The sequence below is a fragment of the Aquila chrysaetos genome, chromosome 5 (assembly GCF_900496995.4).
Source record: "Aquila chrysaetos chrysaetos chromosome 5, bAquChr1.4, whole genome shotgun sequence".
In the NCBI taxonomy this organism is placed as follows: Eukaryota; Metazoa; Chordata; class Aves; order Accipitriformes; family Accipitridae; genus Aquila; species Aquila chrysaetos.
Window position 1 is genome coordinate 1,975,115 of NC_044008.1, and position 19,258 is coordinate 1,994,372.

The 19,258-nt window shown below is 41.7% G+C and overlaps 1 protein-coding gene across 1 annotated transcript in view; it reads right to left on the reverse strand.

Annotated features, from left to right (window-relative positions):
* Positions 1-1,499: 1,499 nt before the first annotated feature.
* Positions 1,500-19,258, reverse strand: part of LOC115342261 (neuroepithelial cell-transforming gene 1 protein-like) — a 35,244-nt gene continuing 17,485 nt past the window's right edge. Inside the window, exons 2-4 of the mRNA XM_030016314.2 lie at positions 7,654-7,720; positions 2,338-2,397; positions 1,500-1,517 (exon numbers count right to left, since the gene is read on the reverse strand). Coding sequence (XP_029872174.1) covers positions 1,500-1,517; positions 2,338-2,397; positions 7,654-7,720 — 145 coding nt within the window. The remainder of the gene's footprint in view (positions 1,518-2,337; positions 2,398-7,653; positions 7,721-19,258) is intronic.

Below are 19,258 nucleotides of genomic sequence, written 5' to 3' on the forward strand. Positions count from 1 at the left end.
ATGTTTGGAGGGTTTTAGGCCGTATGTCAAATTAGAAGCTTAACAGACCTAATAGATCTGGTTCGTTTTTGAGTAGGACTCTGGGCAGCAAGGAGGAGGTTAACAAGCCAAAAATAAACAAGAATAGCCGGGGAATTGCAGTCCGTCTGGACTGGTGTGATCTCCCCTGCCATTTTGCATACCATCTTCCTGGTATGCGGAACGATGATCTAGAATATATGAGGCTTAAACACCATTAAAGGACTGCTCAACCTTTTCAGAAAGACAGGTACACATCCAAATTAAATAATCCCTTGCCCCTACCTTTACTTTAAAAACATACATTGGGTAGGATGCCAAGTCTAGGATACTAGGGTGCAGCTCCCTGGTCCAAAGCAGCCCTTCATGGGATCACCATCTACATGGCAGTTTTATCAGCACAATTATGCCTAGTAGGAGCGCGAATGCAGTATGCTGGCAAAAGTCTTCCATTATTACAAGTATGGTGACGAAACAACAGCTTGTCAGCTGAGCTATATTTGCTGGGGGAGATAGTGGAACTGAATAACAGTTGCACTGTGGAATTAGACACTTTATAGAGACAAACTCTGAAAAATCAGTTCCCCTCTCTAAGATGGGAATAAACAATATATGGTCTGACCTACATGTAACATTCTTAAATTATCTTGATCTTCTATTGTGACCTTATTTCATCAATGAAATAGATATATCTGTGTCTGATGAAGCCAAATTTTAGGCTATTGGTTCACCCTCACCAAATCTAGACAGAGCAAAGTATAATCTGTACCATAGCGTAAGTGCTCAATGAGACTCAGCAGTTATGGTAATGTGTTTTGAAAATCTGACTATAGATAGTTGATCGTGGTACTTTTGAAACTTTTAATAACCTTGAGAGTTGGTATCAAAAAGCCTGAAAATTACAATCCAATCAGTACCATTAATATATTTTTGCAAGAATACTGGAGTGTATTTGGTAGGTGCGCCTCAAACTATCAAATGTCCAGGAGAGCATGACCCTTTCAAAAGAACAAGTTAAAAAGCCAGGTTAAACAAAAGCTGCAGTGTGAATTTTGACTGCATTAGCCTAGGGATTTCCCTTTTTCCTTGGAAGATTTGTGTTAAAACTCTTAAAAGGTGAGTACACAAATTACCGTTAATACTTTAGTTTCACCTTGAAGTGATTGCTTTGTGGGAGAAACCCTAATTCATGCAATTTTGTCCAACACATGAAAAGGTAGCCCAATTAAAAAGAAAAAAAAAGAAAAGAAAAAAAAAATCCTCTTCCCCGAGGGCAGATTTCCTAGTTGTAACACTCCCATCTGCATCAGAAAACCAGAAAGACCTCAGAAACAAAATGAGCCCAAAACACAGTCATTTCAGGGGTATCAGCACTGCTGTGTCACAGCCCTCTGCAGATAACCTTCTTTTCTCTTTTCCCTCCCCTACTGGGAAATTACAGGGGTGGTCTTATCTGGAACAGGAGATCTAGTCTAGAGAGGTCAAAGCCCACAGTTAGCCTGTTGGACAGGACAATCGGTCATGGAAAGCATCCAGCAGTGGCCAGGTTAAGTGAGGCTAATAAATAATGCACAAATGCAAAGTAAGTGACAACAACAGAGGATGCACTGGTCATTAGGTCAAACAGGAAATTCTCCACTAACAAATTACTTTTAATCCCAGTCTAATAAACCATAAACTCCACTTAGTTAACTCTCAACTCAATAGCTACCTTCCTAGGAAAAACCCCATTTCTCTTCCTTCCCCTCTTCAGAGAAATGTCTGACAGTGAGATCTTCAGGGCAGATGGACAGTGGGAAGTAGTTTCTCTTTCAGAAAACCAGGTTTGGATAGTCCTTGGAAAAAGATACAGCTCTGCACCTCCCCACCCTCATTTTTGTAAGTCAATTTAATCCATAGCTTTAAGAACAATTTACCACCCAGGCAGTCCAGCTTGTTTGCAATACAATGAAGTGCACTAACTAAAGTCAAACAAAAGCAACATTTGAAGAGGCTTTGCACAGTTTTGCTTCCTGGCACTTGAAAATGCTTATGTTCTTGCTAAGCACGGGTTACACGCATTTATTTCACACAACATTAGAACTGTGGCAGATTTAGGATTCAAATGATTAAAACAGGAGATCACAAACAGTGTTCTGGATATCACTAGCAGGACTCAGCCCACCCCAGAGGTGTATGCAAGAGCAAACACAGCTGTACATGTCTCTAAACTGTTGATGGTGAAATGCAAACACAGAAAGTATGGCTTTCCAGCAGAAGCCACTATAGTTGACAAAGTAGATGATTGCACAATGTTGTAGAGCAACGTGTTTTGATTACCTTAAAGTCAAGGCTGCAAAGACTGACTGCATCATCATCTTTCTCTCGACGCTTCCTCTTCTGTAAGAAACGAAACAGAGTTACAGCTGTACACTCGATTTGCGTTCATAAAGAAGGCTCTTTTTTTCATAAGGCAGACCAGAGATATTTTCTTTCTTTGGACCCCAACTAAGTGTAATAACTCAAAAAACTAAAGGTTGAAAACAAATGCAAAGCATGTTTATGCTGTTTCATGAGGTTTGTCACCTGATCAATACCTATAAATTATATGCCCAGAAGCTTGTTTCACTGCGCTCCCACAATTGTGGTTGCGAGTAAAGTCTTAAGCAGGAAATCTCAGTAGCAGGACAGAATGCAGCGATTACCACTGTGAAATGATTTGAGATTCATTTAGTTAAATGAAACATCTTTTGTGGTTTCTGAGGTCAGCAATCCAGCAATAAAGCTGGGCTTTTTGAAAGAGTTAGGTACTAAGAGGGTCAGACTTGGTGATCAATAGGATCTGAGGTCTCTAGGGGACACCAGCAGATACTATGCCTAATTCTTATGTTTGCACACCAGCACGGCTGGGTTTGGGCTGGGGTCTGTGGGTGATGGGATCTACAGATTTCACCTTAGAGTCAGTGCCAGCATAAAGCAGTTTTGCACTAGGTTGGTTATTCCCGCTCCTCAGATACCCTCTAATACCCAAACATATTTTATTCAGGGAATTCTTACTGTGTATCAGGGATCTGTTTTATAGTGCAGTTCCCTAAACAGCTGAATGGGTGTACGTGAGGGCATTTCAATCACCTATTTAACTGATTACTTTGGATATGGTCAGTAGACAGCTGTGGCTGAAGCATCCCTGCTAGGAATGCAACAGGCTAAAAGAACAAGCATTTTTGTGGGAGAAAGATGAGGCTTTTGGCCAGGCAGCTCTCAGCTATTTTCCTGTCCGAAGAAGAGCACAGGCCAGTAGAACAATGATCAAAGACATCTGCACTGAGCTTCCTGATACCTCCAACTATTTCTTTACTGTCTGGGCTTCTACATTATTTTTTCATTACCCAGATAATGGAAAACCAATTGTGTACTCATCCTGTTAGACTGTGCCAGCCTGCAGATCACCTGGTCTTGAAAAAAACATGGGTCACGAGCATAAATTGTTTGGTCACCCATGAAACAAGTAGTTGATTTTCATCCTGTGTTTGACCCTTGTCCTTCAGCATTTCAGAATGAGCCAAGTTCATCCTCTTCCACTTCATTAAGTACAAAGGCAAAAAGCTATTTTGTATTTTTATATTGGTCTACATGTTGTTTATCAGTTTAACAGACTAGGCATTGAACTAGGTGAAATGAGGAAAACACCCTCTCTACAGCTGCAGAAGGAACTACTACCACAAGTCCACTCCGAACTTCAGCAAATTTCAGTTTTGTGCTCTACCAGTCCAGCAGCTTAACCTTCTGTCAGGAGCAAATATGTAATTCCTGTTTTCTTAGAATTTAATAATATATTCAAATAACTTAAAAGTTGCAGCTTTAAAAGAGGTTTGCCTTCATTGTAAGTGTATTTAAAATGTTTGAACGCAAGTATTCATTCAAATTATTTTTATATGCTGACCAGCCTAGTTTCTATGGTTCCTTTGAAAATCTGATGCTGTTGAGGGGATGTCCAGCTTCCCTGAAGGGTTCTTAGAAACGTGTTCTCTTGTTTGCTAGTCCTTTTGTACGACGTGCTTTTAGGCTCCAATATGTCTTCTCACCTGTCCACACTATGCTGACTCTACCACTTAACTATTAAATACACACATGTAATGGTGAGATATTACAGAAGTACACTCACTAGTTTCTTACATTTTGGGTTTTGGTGCCGTGTTTTTTTTTTCTCAGCTATTCAAACTAGCTACAGAAGTGGATTCAAGTACAAAGTTCCCCAGTGATTTCAGTTTTTCGTTTTTTTTTTTTTTTTTTTTTTTTCTGTATTTGCAAAGACAAGATACTGACTGTCACGTGAGTGAGTCCCTTCACTGATAGACTTGCTAACTACAGAGGAAAAAATTCTCACATTAGACATTATGCTTTACCATATTTATAGCATTGACACTGAATTAATGTCACAGCACACTCCATACTTTTTGAACAGACCTTTGGCAGGCTTGAGAACACATGCAAATGCAGACATTTGTTTTTTTTAGGTTTAGTAAAATATTCAGGGTTGGTTATTTATCAAACCCTGCAATAAAAGACTGCTATAACCACACCTTTTTGGTCTGCAGATTATTTTTCCCATATGTAAGTCAAGGATATTAGCATTTATTTAACAGAAGAAAACTTGCAATAAAGACAAAGACACCACGCCTTTTTGGTCTGAATATTATTCGTTCCTTATGTAGTCAAGTATATTAACATCTTTAACATACAGCTCCAGACCAAAGCCCAGACACGAAAGGAAGGCCAAAGTTTTGTTTTTAAACTGGCTAGACTTATGCAATAAGTATTGCATTGGCTGGACCCCATTTCCTTTGCCCAATATAGTTTCATACAAAAACTTAGACATTTCACTACAGAGCCAGCTGTGTCATTCCTGTGTGGTGCCAGAACAGAAACATATTCCAAGAAAACGGCCTCTTCAGACTGCTCAAATCTGGGTGTTTAAAGCCACATGATAGAAAAGCAACTGCTACGGTACTGTTTTCTCACATTTTTGAGACAGTCACGATCAGAGATCTGATACGTTAACCTTCTCACGAAACTCAAGTCATGTGGAAAAACTTACTTCTACGAAAGTTATTAAACTGTAAAAACCGTGAGACCCGATTTAGGCTCTCAAAGAGGTATTGTAAAGGAGAAGCATAAAAAATGCTAATCAGGAGGGGAAATCTAAATATTTTGTGACTTTATTTTAGAAAGACCTAAACAATGCCGTGAGCATGAATGTTAATTACATTTCAAGGATTCCGATTAAAGCTCCAGGAACCCTTTTTAAGAAAGTACTGGTTTTCAATTTGAAAACAATTCTAGCCATCTAGTTTTCCTCTCTCCTACTAAGGGCTTTTGCCTAAAACCAGGATATTTTGTTCTTTAGGGATCAGTCTGGTTTTTGCTGCTTATTGCCCACCTGAAGTCATAAAACACCAATAAGGCTTCAGGTGAGGAATGTGCATCAGGACCGTTAAGTCAACAAAGATCAAGTGCCTGTTTCTTATAAACGAATCCTCCTTAATGAAAAGGAAGAAAGGAAAACAGACCATGAGTAAGCTTGCTTCCAGTCAGAAGCCATCCAGGGGATGTTTTAACCCAAACTGCATTAGTCTTTTCTTAGAATTATGCAGAACATGCACTAGTCCTTCTCTTTAAACCCATCCCACCTCTGCAGGCATGAAAAGGACACTTGGCTTAGTTACCCACTTCCCCTCAGGCTCAGGCCGGGTACATTTTACAGACTTTTGGCCAAACAGCTGCACAAACTATCACATGAAGAGATGCTATTTGTGACTGGCATACGAGTACTTGGTGGTCATGGGGAAAAAAAGCCCTTGTGTGACACACTTACTCCAGCACTAGATACGACACCGAGAAAAGTAGAATTCTTGCTTGCCTACAGGCTGCTGCCAAAATGCACTCTGGTCAATGTATGTCAGCATAATTACGTTGGCAAAGCCTCTAAGCAGAGACCTGGTCCCTGGCTGTGCAGTAAGGGTAATACTGTCTGCTGGGCAACTGTACTGCACAGCTACGCTCTCTCCTTCATTATTTTTTCTCTCCTGTATTTGCTTCTTTTCCAATGTTAGGTGTATCAGTCCAAGACTAAGCTCTAGCCAGTCACAGGAAAGCTTAGGTCTCCAGAAAGGGTCTGGAGTTCAGGGGTACCCACCATCTGTAGCTGCAAATGAAGCTACTTGGGATTGAAGGGAGAAGTGGTGGTGGACCACGTTGATGAGGGACATGATGGAGGAATGCAGATTAACAATTAAGTCCTTCAAAAACACTTTATTCATTTTTTGCAGTCTGTCATGGCATACATTCTAACTGTAATTGAGAGTTGAACTGCATATGTGTATAGCCAAATAAAAGCAGATTAAAAAACATGCAAAGAACAGGAATAACTTGAAACTCAAACAAAATGCTTTTAATTTGTGATGTTAGAGCACAATATTTTCAAATTTGAAAGAATATACCTTTCTAGGGCTTTGTAACATTCAAATGTATATGTTTAATATAGCTGTAGTCACCAGATGAAAGTTTCTAAAATTAAGCAAAAGAAAAATCTACAAGAGATTATGGTTTTCTTTAATCGACTCCCACACTGGACTGGTGTATGTGCAGCCTCAAAATTGCACATGGCTGCCATTCAAGGCACAGCCAGCAAAATGCCTGTCTAAATGCATGCTTTCACAAGAAGGTCCAGCTGATTTTAGATGGGATTTCCTTCATAAATTATAGTCCTGTTCTTTTCCCCACCTCCAGACATGTTCTCACGCCCTTCCTCGTGCCGACACAGGCGTTCATACAGCTTGTGCAATCAGCTGGTTCAGCTCATCCAAAACTTTTTGTTTTCTTTTTGGTAAGGCAAGTTTTTCAGCCAGATCAGTTTGCTGGCCGAGAATAGGATCACCACTTCCAGGGGCAGTGGGGGACAAATCAGCTCAGGCAGCTCATGAAAATGAGGTTTAAGATGGGATGAGATCTATATACACAGCACCAGGCACTATGCACCTACTTGAGCTGACTAATCGCCTTGAAATCCTCAGTACATGAAGCGGGATGGACTTCATGAAGCAGTGGTTTAGAACACAAACCCAGTATAGGTCTTCTGAACCACTCTCCAGAGTGGTCCATCTTCATCTGCCAGCTCTAGAGGCTGGATGTGAACCACTTTCCCTAGTAAGGGATGCATGTTAAAGGATGAAGAGAACAGAGTACAAGGCTTACAGCAGTTAGGCCATGCACTTGCTCTAGGTAGTTTCTCTCTACCAAATAAAATACAGATTTTTTTATTTAATTAAAAAAAAAAAGGTTTATTTCTATACCATGTTTTACATCTTGCCTATTGCCTTGCCAGCTTAGTTAGCAGGACTGCTGAAACACATCAGAAAATAAGAAGTTTTTAAAGAAACCACAGTGTCCAGGATATCCTGCCTTCTCTCAATCCCTGTGTGCAGAAAGCACCCTCCAGCTAAAGCTCAGAAGCCTCAGTGGCTCAGAAAATGTCTAGCCAGGTAGAGAGGAACCTGTTGATTTTCTGTCTCCTCCAGGCAGAGGGACCTTCACTTCTGTATTCCTGCTTTTGTTTGTGTGCTTTTGCAATATGAACCCACCAGCTGTTTTACTCACCAGGGTGAAGTCCCAGTGTGGTCCCGGAGTCAGAAATGTGAAAGAGCTGCCTCGTCTCAGAGGGTACCTGTGAGCAGAAAAAAAGGAATAAGGTAAATAACTTATAGGTTGCTGTAGCAATTGATAAACTACATCTGATTTCCACAGCTTTGATGGTATCATACATCTTTAGCTGTTAGCACAAAAGTCACAAAGACAATGATGTAGCATAATCTTTTGGTCTCTCCTTCCTAAAGAACTGCCAGTATTCCCCATGATGATTGCAGGTGTTAGATTAAAAAATCCCACTTTCTACAATAAATGGCTCCATGCAACAGAGGCAGGCAAAAACCTCCCACTGGGCCCTGCAGGCTGGTATGGAGGAAAATATCTCTTTGACCACAAACCTGCCAATCTGACCAAGAGGAAGGATAAAACAATAATAATAATAAAAAATAATAATATTATGGCCTTGTTTTCCAAGGTTAATGAAGCTGAAATGAAAGGAGGCAACAAACTGCACCTTTGACAATGCAGCCTTGTAGTTTCCCATAAAATTACAACCATGAATTGAGTTGTGGTCTTTCATTAAGTCATTCTCAATCCAAGAAAGTTAAACCACCAGAAAGCACTACACACAATAGACCGTTTGTATAATCCTTGCTCTTTGAACAATGGTAAACGAACTGCCTTATGCAAGTCATTTATTGTACTAGCACCGAGTTAAGCAAACAAGTTACGTTCCAACTTTCACTGTCTGGTGGACTTAAGGTATGTTTCCAGCAACAATTTTTTAAAGCTTATTCTGGCTGTAGTATGGAGAAACATTTTTGTCTGTCATTGGGTTTCTGCATGTAGAATTTTAGTCCCAAACGGGCCACACGTTTTTTTTTCAAAGGCAGCCAGCTGCATCACCTAATGGGGAGATTTCCCCCTTGCTGTCACAAACTCAGACAGAAAAGCCATCTCCTCGCCAGCTGCACCTTTCTTCTTCGTTCTGAGATCCCACAGGATTATCAGAAACCTGGAAATAATATAGGAATGCAAATCCTTCTGACTTTCAGGGGACTTGCACTCCAGTATTGCTCAGGCATTACTGAAAATTCATCTCACAAAGTATTAGTAGTATTTAATGTCAGCAGCTCTCCCTATCGGAAGAGAAAAAGCATTTGTCTGTAAAAGGTTTGTGCAGGGTGGGGTGTTCTGGATTGGTGTTTGGAAAATATAAGTCAACCACCCAGAAAATACTTTTGCATTTCTACCAGCTAGTGCAGAGCAACAAGATAAATATTTTATGAAGTGTACCTTATTGGAAGCAAGACGTGAAGGAATACAAGATGCTTTTGGTGATGAGGCAGACATTTTATGCAGCAGATATAGACTGCACAGGTGAGCTTATTAGTACTTTTCCTCCAGAAATACATTTCTATGCTGACCCTTTGCTTAGCATATGTCTGTTAACACACATGACACCGTATTTTACTTCAAACTCAAATCTGACAAGAAATCTAACCAGCTGCTTAATGCCTGAGTTGGTTCTGTGCTCCTCACTCTAGGAAGGACCAGTGTCCGGGCAGCGGATTTTGTTTCTTGGGATGACCCAAGGAGATGACCCAAAACTGTTATCTGGCACCTGGTACGAAAAAGACAAGACCACTACATGCAAGAAGGGCATATTCTCTTCATTCCCCGCTCGTGGTGAAGGAATGTGTCTGATACCTATAAAAAGCTGAAGTGGCCTTAGCAGAAAATTGTATACTTTGATCCGCACAGGGAGTGAGAGTTGTTTGGCCACCTCAGTAGGTCCCATGGAATAGGAGTAACACTTCCCTGCAGCTTCTGGGGTGGCTGAAGTCCCCTCAGGACCTATTTAGGGAGCATTTCACCTTCTCCAAGGGTTCAAGCAAGGTAGCTGCCGTGTAAGCAGTGAAAATGCTAAGCCAGCAGCATCTGCAGTGGAAACCCAGGAAACAGGAACACTGTCATGGGCTTCAAAGTAGTTAGAATAGTAAATATGCCTTCTATGTTATATATATATATACACGTAGACTTAGATACCTAAATATATAGATATCTAAAATAAATACCTAAAATTTATAAATATATAAATATAAAAAATAAGCTTGTTCAAAGTACCATATGCAGGAATTACGACTTATGTAAAATCAGAGGAAGCTGTTCCTCAGAGCACATGACCTCCAGGTACCTTAGGATCAGCTAAAACCTTTTAATACAATCACTATGTCTGTGACACTGCTCCAGAAAGGAAAGTGGCATTTCCAAGAGCTGCATACCAGTACACTGATTGCTAGATGGAGAAGAAACTTCTGGAAGGGAACATTCTTTGGGATTTATAAAAGTACATACCGCTCGGGAAGAAAATCTGGGAATGAGCATCGGATTTCTTTGAAATTTAAAATAGAGACATTTTTTCTCATGAGAAAGAAAAATCCTCACTGTTTAATCCCAACATCTAACCTGCTAGGCAGCCCAGACCAAAATTTATGAGTTTGATTAAACCTTCCTTGCCTACAGATAGAAAAGCAAAGAGATAATTAATGGTCTGCAAACTGCGCCATGCACAGCTATAAAGAGCTACCAGAATGGACTAAGCCTCTGTCTCTAAGGCAGGCATGAGCTTTCATGCTGAGAAGCAGGAGAATTTTATTGCATGAATCTTGATCTCCGACACCAGAGGCAGCCAAATTGTGGCCTGGAAGCCACATGAGGCTTGCAAACTGTTCAAAGTAACTCCCAGTCACCCCAGTATGGATGTAGGTTGCTTGTAACTGCCCCAGCTGCATTGTCTGGGGTCCTGGGTGCACCTCAAGTTGTGCCCCCCTGCCCGCAGGCAGCAACGGGACTGGAGGTATGAAGCTGCCATTGAGAACAAGCAGGAGTTTGGCCCACTTGTACTAACTCACTCAGCTTCCAATCAAATGGAGATTTTATGGGGTATAATCAAGTGAGTCTGGCTACAGCAGCCTTTCAAAAAGCTCAAATTTAAAGGTATTGTACAGCTATCATCATGTCCTCTTACACTCATAGGTTTAAAGCAACCACTGTAGGTTTTCATTTACTGCCCAACACGTTTCATTCATATTATACAGGCATTATAATAAGGTTTTAATCCAAAGCAGTGTTTTATTTTGGCACACATGCTATAAGGCAACGTACCTCATGGGACTGCCTATGCAGTATTTCACTTTCCCCTCTGCTAAAGCTGGGGTGGGACTCATATAACTAAATGCCCGAGATGCCTCCCACTCTGGCCTCCCCACTGTCCTTGAAAAAGGTGTTTTTTGGTGTCTCCTGGGAACCTGCCTGATGGTATCTTCCAAAAGACAACCTGCAGAGATGATCACACAGGTACTAACTTCTCTACCGCTACTTCTTAATGTCAAGACTACATAGCCACTATTCTTTCACGAAAAGGAGAAATGATCACGTACGAGAGGCATTAACTTGGAAACCTCAGCATTTTGCAATGAGTTGTAGGGGTGAGGAGTACAAAAGAATTAAGGTTCAAAAATCTACTGGCAGCTTTGTTTCCAGTTGTCCACAAGAGTTGAAGAGAAATTTCTCCATCTCAGACTCCATCATTTAAACTTTCTCCCTTGGTCACTCAGCTGTGGGGAGAAATGCAGCTAATCCCTCCCACAAAAGGCATGTAATATAGAAATATCTGCCCCAGTTAAAAAGTTCCCTTCAGTCCTCCAAACACCCAACACAGATCTTCTGCAACAACAGAACCTGTTATAGACCGGCTGCTCTTTCCTGCTTTTCAGTGGTCCAGTAAGAGGACTCAGTCAAGAGAAGAGGGCAAAGCAGAAGTCAGAAACTGCTCTTTCTCACATGCCACCAACATCAACAGTGTCTGGGAGTAGGAATTCTCTTATTTGTTCTAGATCTTGGTATCACAGGCATTTCCCAACCATGTTTTGTTAACAGGAATGAGCCTTTTGTGGTGTAAAGAGATCTTACTGATCCTCCTTCCTTTTCAAGTCTTTGGCCAAGTATGGGGAGCTGAGATCTGCCAGGAACCATAAGGAGTGGCAAACGGACAGATATCAAGGGAAGCAGACTCTAGTGCTAAGTGGAAAAAAGACCTTCAGGAAAGCATGCTCTGTCATGTCAAAGCTTCATCACATCTCATCCCGGTGTCCCCTCTCCGGTCACTGCTTGCTAACTGAGCCTTGATGAGGTACCGTTTAAACAATGATCATTGGGATGATTACCTGCAGAACTGCTTGATTTTTTGCTCTGCCTGTAGCTCTGCTAGAGCCTGCAAAGCTCTTCAAAAGTACAGAGCCAAATTTAGTCACCTGCATGACTACCACGCATATTACGTGCAAATAGATGACTCATGATTGCAGTGCTCAGATGGGCATCTCTTGCAAGGTCTGTCAAGAATCTGAAGACAGCGCTGGTGAATTAAAGGTCAGCAATGACCGTAAGAGCAGTCCTGGAAGTTTTACCTAATGCATCTCACAACACAATGTGAGAAAAAGCAGAGCTGCGTGATGGAGCACTGCACTGTTGGTCATTGCTCAAAACACTGTATGATTAATTGAAACAAGTGCAGAGTGGCCTGGATGTAATGTTTTAGTACCTGAAAATAGCAGAATAAAGTATTATGCTGGTGCCGTACAGTTAATTGTTGTGTTTATGGCAAAGCTGTTCCAAGAGCCCAGCCCTATTGTAGGGACATCCATAGATATTCCTGCTGTGTCACCCAAACGAAAAGACTAAAGTTGTGTTCAGTCACTTCCTTGAAAAGATTCTTCTTGATAGACTGTCTCCAGCATAATTTCCTTGTTTAAGACAGGATGAGCAGATACAGACTCTTTCCTTATCTTACCAGGCTCAAGACAAGCAGAAAGTGTTAATTATAGCTGGCTGATTCATGTAACTTTGAAACCTATTTCAAAGTGATTAAGAACTTCAGGGTTATGAAGACAATTACGTGAACACACAAAAATAATTTTTGAGTTGTAAAATGTTGCGGCAACACGCTGGCAAAGCAAATCTCTCCAAACCAAGAGCAGGGGAAGGGCAATCTTGTTGAGACTGTACAGAAAGAACAAACACTTCTGTTTTGGTACCCCCTGTTTGCTTCAAGAAATTAATGTTCCAGGCTGCCTACCAGCAAACGATGATACTGCCGGTCTTGCTAAGAGTAAATCTTTCCAGAGCCTGTTAAAATAGAGATTGCCATGCTGATGGTCCATAGGCAGATTAGCTATGAAATATTTTTTAACCTTAAAATTGAGCGTGTGTCATCTGTATTTTCGAGTTGGCCTGTAAACACGTTTAGAAAACCAGCTACCAACATTGAGAGAGGCAGGGGAAGTCCTGAACACAAAACATGTTCGGCAACATAGCAGGGGAGGAGATGAGGCCCCAATAATCTTAATAGAGGAAGTTTGGGCAATTTAGTAGATAACATATTGATAAAGGCAAGTGGGCAGGCTCAATTGTTTCACATTGAAGCCAGACTAAGGAAACAGTCATTGTTCACCGCCTTCCTTGAATAAACATTGGGATCCTCTCACCAGCACAGGATGGTATGGATGTAGCAATGGCAGTGAGCACTTGGCCAAATTTGTCCTCAGAATTTAATTTCAGGGTTAATGATCCCCTTCAGAGCTGGACACATTTTGAAGTTCAGAAGGGAAGGGTAAACAGCAGTGAAAACACACACCTAATCTTGAATCAATTTATCAGAAAGCAAATGTTTCTTTCAAATACTGCGTTGCTTCTTAAGCATCTTTTTATTGCTTGTCTTCAACCAGAGACAGGGTTTTTTTGTGTTGACTTTTGCTGGGTTTTTCTGAGGAAGGAGGGGGAAAAAGAAAAAAAGCCATAAATAAGATTTTGGGGTCAACAAAAATCCAAAAGACATCCACAAAAGGCGTGCTAGAATAGATTCCCATTAGTCAGACTAGAGGATAAAGCACAGAAGAGCTTCACTCATCAGGTTAGAGTAAGTTCCCATTAATGTGATTTGAAACATTTTTCTCCCTTTTTACTGTAAATCCGCACCGCCTAGTCAGCATCATTCAACAGTCTGCACTCTTTTTTTACTCATTTTTGATGACTTATCCAGGAAACTGCAGAAATGCTTTGATCTGGCAGTTCTCTTAACTTTTTAAAGTTCCAAAATACATTCTTCAGACTGGGCAGCAATTCTGTGTTTCCTTCCCCTCTGACTTCCAACCCCCCCTTTTTTTTGTTTTCAGAGCAAGCTGTTCTTAAATATAAACCACTTGCACCAGTTAAGTACTAAGATGGTGAATATTACAGCAACATGAACAGATTAAAAGTAAGTCTTTCCCCAAACGAGCAAGCCGCACTGGCGAATCCTGTTTTGAATGACAAGAACAGAAAAGCTCCACAAAGAGTCTTTTGAATTTTAATTTAAAGCTTTTCTGCAGGGGGAAAAAAAGAGCCTCTGGATTTCCAACTTACTATAGTTAATATTTCCACTTCAACAATATCCAGAGGCCTTGGCCAGTATAAGAGGCCTCCCAAGCACTATGCAAACAAACTCTGACTAAGGGCACTTACGGCAGTTCTTGTCACGGTTCCTTATCTTGAAAAGCTCCAGGGTAAAAGCCTTACTTGAAGAAAAACCTATTGACAGACATTTTCAATATCTAAAAGCAAAACAGAAGGACTCAGTACTTCAATGGCTGAGAGGAAAATGGTGCTGGTGAACTCCGCATGGAGTTCAAGTTTGCAGACTGCTTCTCCGTCATTAATGCTACCTCATTAATGCTATCGCTGCCAATAGCGCACAAAAGGAAGCGGGATACTTACAGCCGTAATTATATAGAGAGCAAAAGAATGACGGAGTTGCTCTCTGGAAATGTGGTTTAGAAAGCTGCAATAACTTTCTGGCAGCATCATCAGCACGGTTTGCAACACCGGTGCAATTAGTAATTCTAGCAGTCTCAGCTTTCAAATAGCAAAGCCATGAAAACCCACTGCAGTGGAGTTAAGCAGCAATCAAAAACACTTCAATCCATCTACCACTTGGACAGGACCGAGCAGTGCTACTGCTGAGCTGAGAACTTCTTGTACTTTTCAGACACTCTGGAATAGCCATTATTTTGTTCTTTTATGTTGGAACAACCTCTGCTTCTAAAAGGAAGCGCCTTCAGACATTCTGGGCAGGTTTAAATTATACAAAGGACATTAAATTTTTGTTTAAATAGTTTTATGAAGTTCAGCGCAGACTGAACGGGAAGAGTGATTTTCCATTTTAGAAGTGTTTGCTCCTCACAGGTATTGGTGGAATATTATAGCTATTTGTCTGAAGAAGCAATCAACGGCAGCACTGAACACAAGCAGATAAGCCCCAAGCAGATTAAACATGCACTGATATCCTTAAATAATCACACGCCTGACCTCTCCAGAGCTCACATTAACACTCTCACCACAGCCAACACAGCAACATCTAGTTTCATCTGAGGATTGAAGTGATATCTTTTCACCACAGACTTCCCTTATGACCCAAGCATCTTCCTTCCAGTTTGCCTTCACACTTCCCTCCCCAGCCGGGTATCTGCTCCAAGTCAAATTTGGTAAATGCTAAGCTCCTTAGCACTGTTGCTAAGGCTGGCAGTCAGACATTTCTGCAGGAGAAAGAGAAGGACTTTTCAGTAGCACATGGTCAAGTCTCCTCTCTTCCCCACCCCGATCCCTGTCCAACTGTTTGAGTTACTTCAACATTTATGCTTAGCACACAGTGACATTTTTCAAAGGCTTCTGACTGAATGACACACCGCAACACACCATGACCAAGCACTGAAATGAAACAGATAACAATAGCCTTTTGTGAAGATTATTTGTAAGAGTACCATTTCAGTGATTTAGTTTACAATAAGACTGTGCAAACATTTGCGCTGGCCAAACCGAAAGGTAGCAAACATAAGCCTGGGTAGGAAAACCTTCAGTCCGCTTTGCTTGCAAGCTGGCCTGCTGAGACAATTCTGCAGCTGCACAGACCTTCTTCAACTGCCATCATAATGGGAACACTGTAAACATCCCAGAGAACCTATACTGCTGAGGAAACAAAAGAAAACCTGGGTGCCTCAAGGAGTCCATGAATCCAGGCCATGCACAAACTGAGAGGACAGAAGCCTCACTAGGCACGAGCAGAAACTGTGGTGCTCTAGAAGTACGATCCCTCTTACAGGGCACAGGAGGGAGCTGGTGTCCCTACAGACTCATCAGCATTAGCGTTTTCATGCCACTGATGCCCCAGAGCATTGCCCAGCTGTTCCCTCACCCAGGCATTCGCCCTTGCCTCCATCCGTGCTTTGCTTTGGAAGACAGCAAGAGCAGAGTCTCCTCCACGCAGCCTTATGGCACGCAGGGGCAGAGCTGTACAAAGAAAGGTCCAGTTCTGTAAGCAGGTATTCTTGCCTGCAAACATGTAAGAGAGGATTATGGCAATAATCCATCACTAGGAAGATAAAAACTTTATTCCTCTTTATTAAGAGAAAAATGAAAGCTGCTGACAGAACTAACATCTTCTGATACATGATTAAGCACATGCTGCGTGTAGTAATTCTGCCCACTTCACAGAGCTATTTGTACTCTCATTTACAGAGATAATGATGTAAATGCTGAAGCAGAGGGGGCAAGAGGACTGTAGGGAGAAGCAGTGCAGCTGCTGACAAAATATTTTGCTTGTCAGCAGCCGTGCAAGCGCTCTCACTGCTGCAGGATCATCTCTGGCAGAAGAGCACAGCTCCCTGTGGCAGAGCTAATGCAACCCCAGCTCTTGAGCCGCTGTTTCGTGCATCAGGCCCTTGTCAATCAGGTCTGTCGGCCGTGCATGACTTCTCGCATGAATGATGAGCTAGAAGATAATCCTAACAATTAAAAACCGGGAACAGAAATAAAACCACACCAACACCACATGCCAAACCTCGGCTCCCCTTTTCCTGCTCAGTCTATAGCCAGGCCAGGGCTCATCTCATCTGTCAGCCCCCTGATCGGGAGGCAGTTGTCCAGGCTCCCCTGTCACTCCTGGAGAGAGGCTGACACCTCCAGCCAGGCATTTTAAGCTGGCTTGGCTATGCCCTCGAGGCGCCTCTCTTTCTGCATCAGCTATAAAGGAACCTTGTGTGCGGCTCAGATTTAAGCAATCAGCTTTTAGGTGACCAAAGTTAGGTGAAATTAATCTTCCATGCAGTGCTTAGGAGATACCAACTGACAAAATTTCTAGTTAGAGCTCAGATGCAATATTCATAAATACATTTTTGACTCACTTGACCATGTCATCCTAGCTGTACAGTTGATAGCAGGTACCTCTAAAGGCTTAGAGAAATCTTTAGTCAGGCTTCATTCTAAATAGTTCACACCCTCTTCAGCAATTTTGGTCCCAAGGTCAGAAATGAGCTGTCTTCCAGAGAAACCACCACCACTAAAAAAAAATAAAAGCGGACTCTTCAATGGAGAGATGTTAAACTTAATGTGACCAGGTGATAATGCACAAGCACAAAAAATGCCACAAATATCGGGACTGCATTCAAGGAAGAAAGAGAAAGGAAGCAAATGTTGTAAACAATAGTCATGCATACAGGAAAGCACTGTCTCATAGAGATTAGACTTGAAGATAAGGCCGTCTTCGGTGTTTTTATGTGCCAAAGTGAAGGCCACTGTCGCTGGGTGCTTTAATGAACCGCTGACCCTTTTGGATTAACTTTACCTGTTTTTTTTTAATTCCCACAAAAACAAGCTCTTGAGGGGTTCAAGTGAACTTTAAACTTTTCAAACATTTCCAGGCAGGGAGCAAAAGGCTCCAAGTTCAGCTGAAGCTAGTTGTATTTAAACATCACTCTTTCCACTTAGTGTCACCCCCACAAGCCCCTTCCCCTGCGATACCTATTTTGAACACTCTCAGGGGAAAGCAGTCAGGACAGAGGAATTCCAAGTGCCCAGAAGCCATGGGAGCGAGCTCTGCTGCCCAGCAGCCATGCCAGCTGAGGAAGACTGCGTCGGTTCAAATCCAGACAACTATTTTGAGTTCTTGTGGGAACCAAGCTTAATCCAATAAATATTAGAAGTTATCACAAGAGAACACTCAGGAAAACATACATTTTAGTGCTGACAGGCACAAACTTTTCTCTTTTTTAACTCTAAGCAGCTATGCAAACAGTCACTTCAGCTGTATGTTTTTCTTTTTTTGTGCAAACTGTCACTGTACCCCCTGGTATGAATGTAGTTGTGCCATTTGCAGGGCTCAAGGGCTGGAACAGCAACTTAACATGGTGTAACAAGCTCCCACTGACCAGCTGAAGCACCAGCAACAAACTTGAGGTAGTCCGAGCAAGAGTTCAGTTAGGCTTGTGCTCAGTGAAAGACAATCTATCTTTAGCTGAGGCTGAACACATGCATGTATAGGGTTATTAAAGAACAGCTGAAATGTAGTTGCTTACTTGTACTAGCATAGCTTTTTTCTATTATACAGGACCTTAATGCAACTCAAGGCTCTCTTAAAACTGGAGGAGATGGGGGATTTGTAACAGCAGTGGTACTGCCACGTGTGTATTTAAAGGAAGCCATTTTGCCCTTTGCTATAGCACCAGTGTGGGGACTCATCAGCACTAGAATAATATGCTTGTAATTACTTATGATTCATAACAAAAACAAACCAAGCCACAGGATGGCTTTGGCTTGAAATAACCTAAGCCAGCAGTTTTCCTACTGCTCAGGGCAGTTCTGCAGAAGCCATAAAATACAGCATGACTGGGGTGTGGGCAGGCTGCATCCCTTTTCCTGCCCATTCTGGTGCAGGAGAGGCTTTTCTGGCTATGGCCCCACCAGGAACACCCCAGGTAAACAAATGACCTGCAGGACTCCTTGCCAAAAGCTGCCCTGGATGCAAGGTCTGCATGGGATCAAGACAAAACTAGACAAAGCCTTGAAAGAGATTTACTGGGGGCTACTAAGCAGACAACTTGAAAACTGGTGGAGACTGAGACGGTACAAGAGAAATGAGCATCATAGATGTCAGTCTTGTTCTTACTTAACACCTAAATCATTGTTGGAAACAGCACATTGGGTCAGAGGGACCCTTGTTCTGAACCAGTTCTTATGTTCTTAGGAAAGTTCACCTCCTTCTCATCTTTGTCAGGGCTATAAAAAGATGCCCTGCATTGCTTTGCAGGTTGAAGGAGATTAGCACTTATCCCACGCAGCAAAGAAGAAACGGGGGCAGGGTTAGATTTGGGCAGAGTAAGCTGGCAGAAGCAGTTGAGGAACCATGGATAAAAAAAAAATGGAGCCGTAGGAAAAACAGAAAAGGAGACAAGAGAAAAAAATAATCAGAAAATACCAAGGACTAAGGAGCTGGGCAGGAAATGGCTGCAGGGTGGAGCTGTATAATGTAATGTCTATACAATTTAATGGTAAGATCAGAAGAGAAACAGACCTTAGTAGGTGGGTGGTAAGGCGGCACTGAGTGACTTCATATTTTAAATATTTAAACATTACAAGGACTTGAAGGTGTACTTTGCTCTTACAAAAGAGATTGTTTAAGGCTTTTACTTTTTGAAGGCACAGTCCCTTTCATTCTTTTCTTACTAAATGTAAAAATAAGTAAACACAT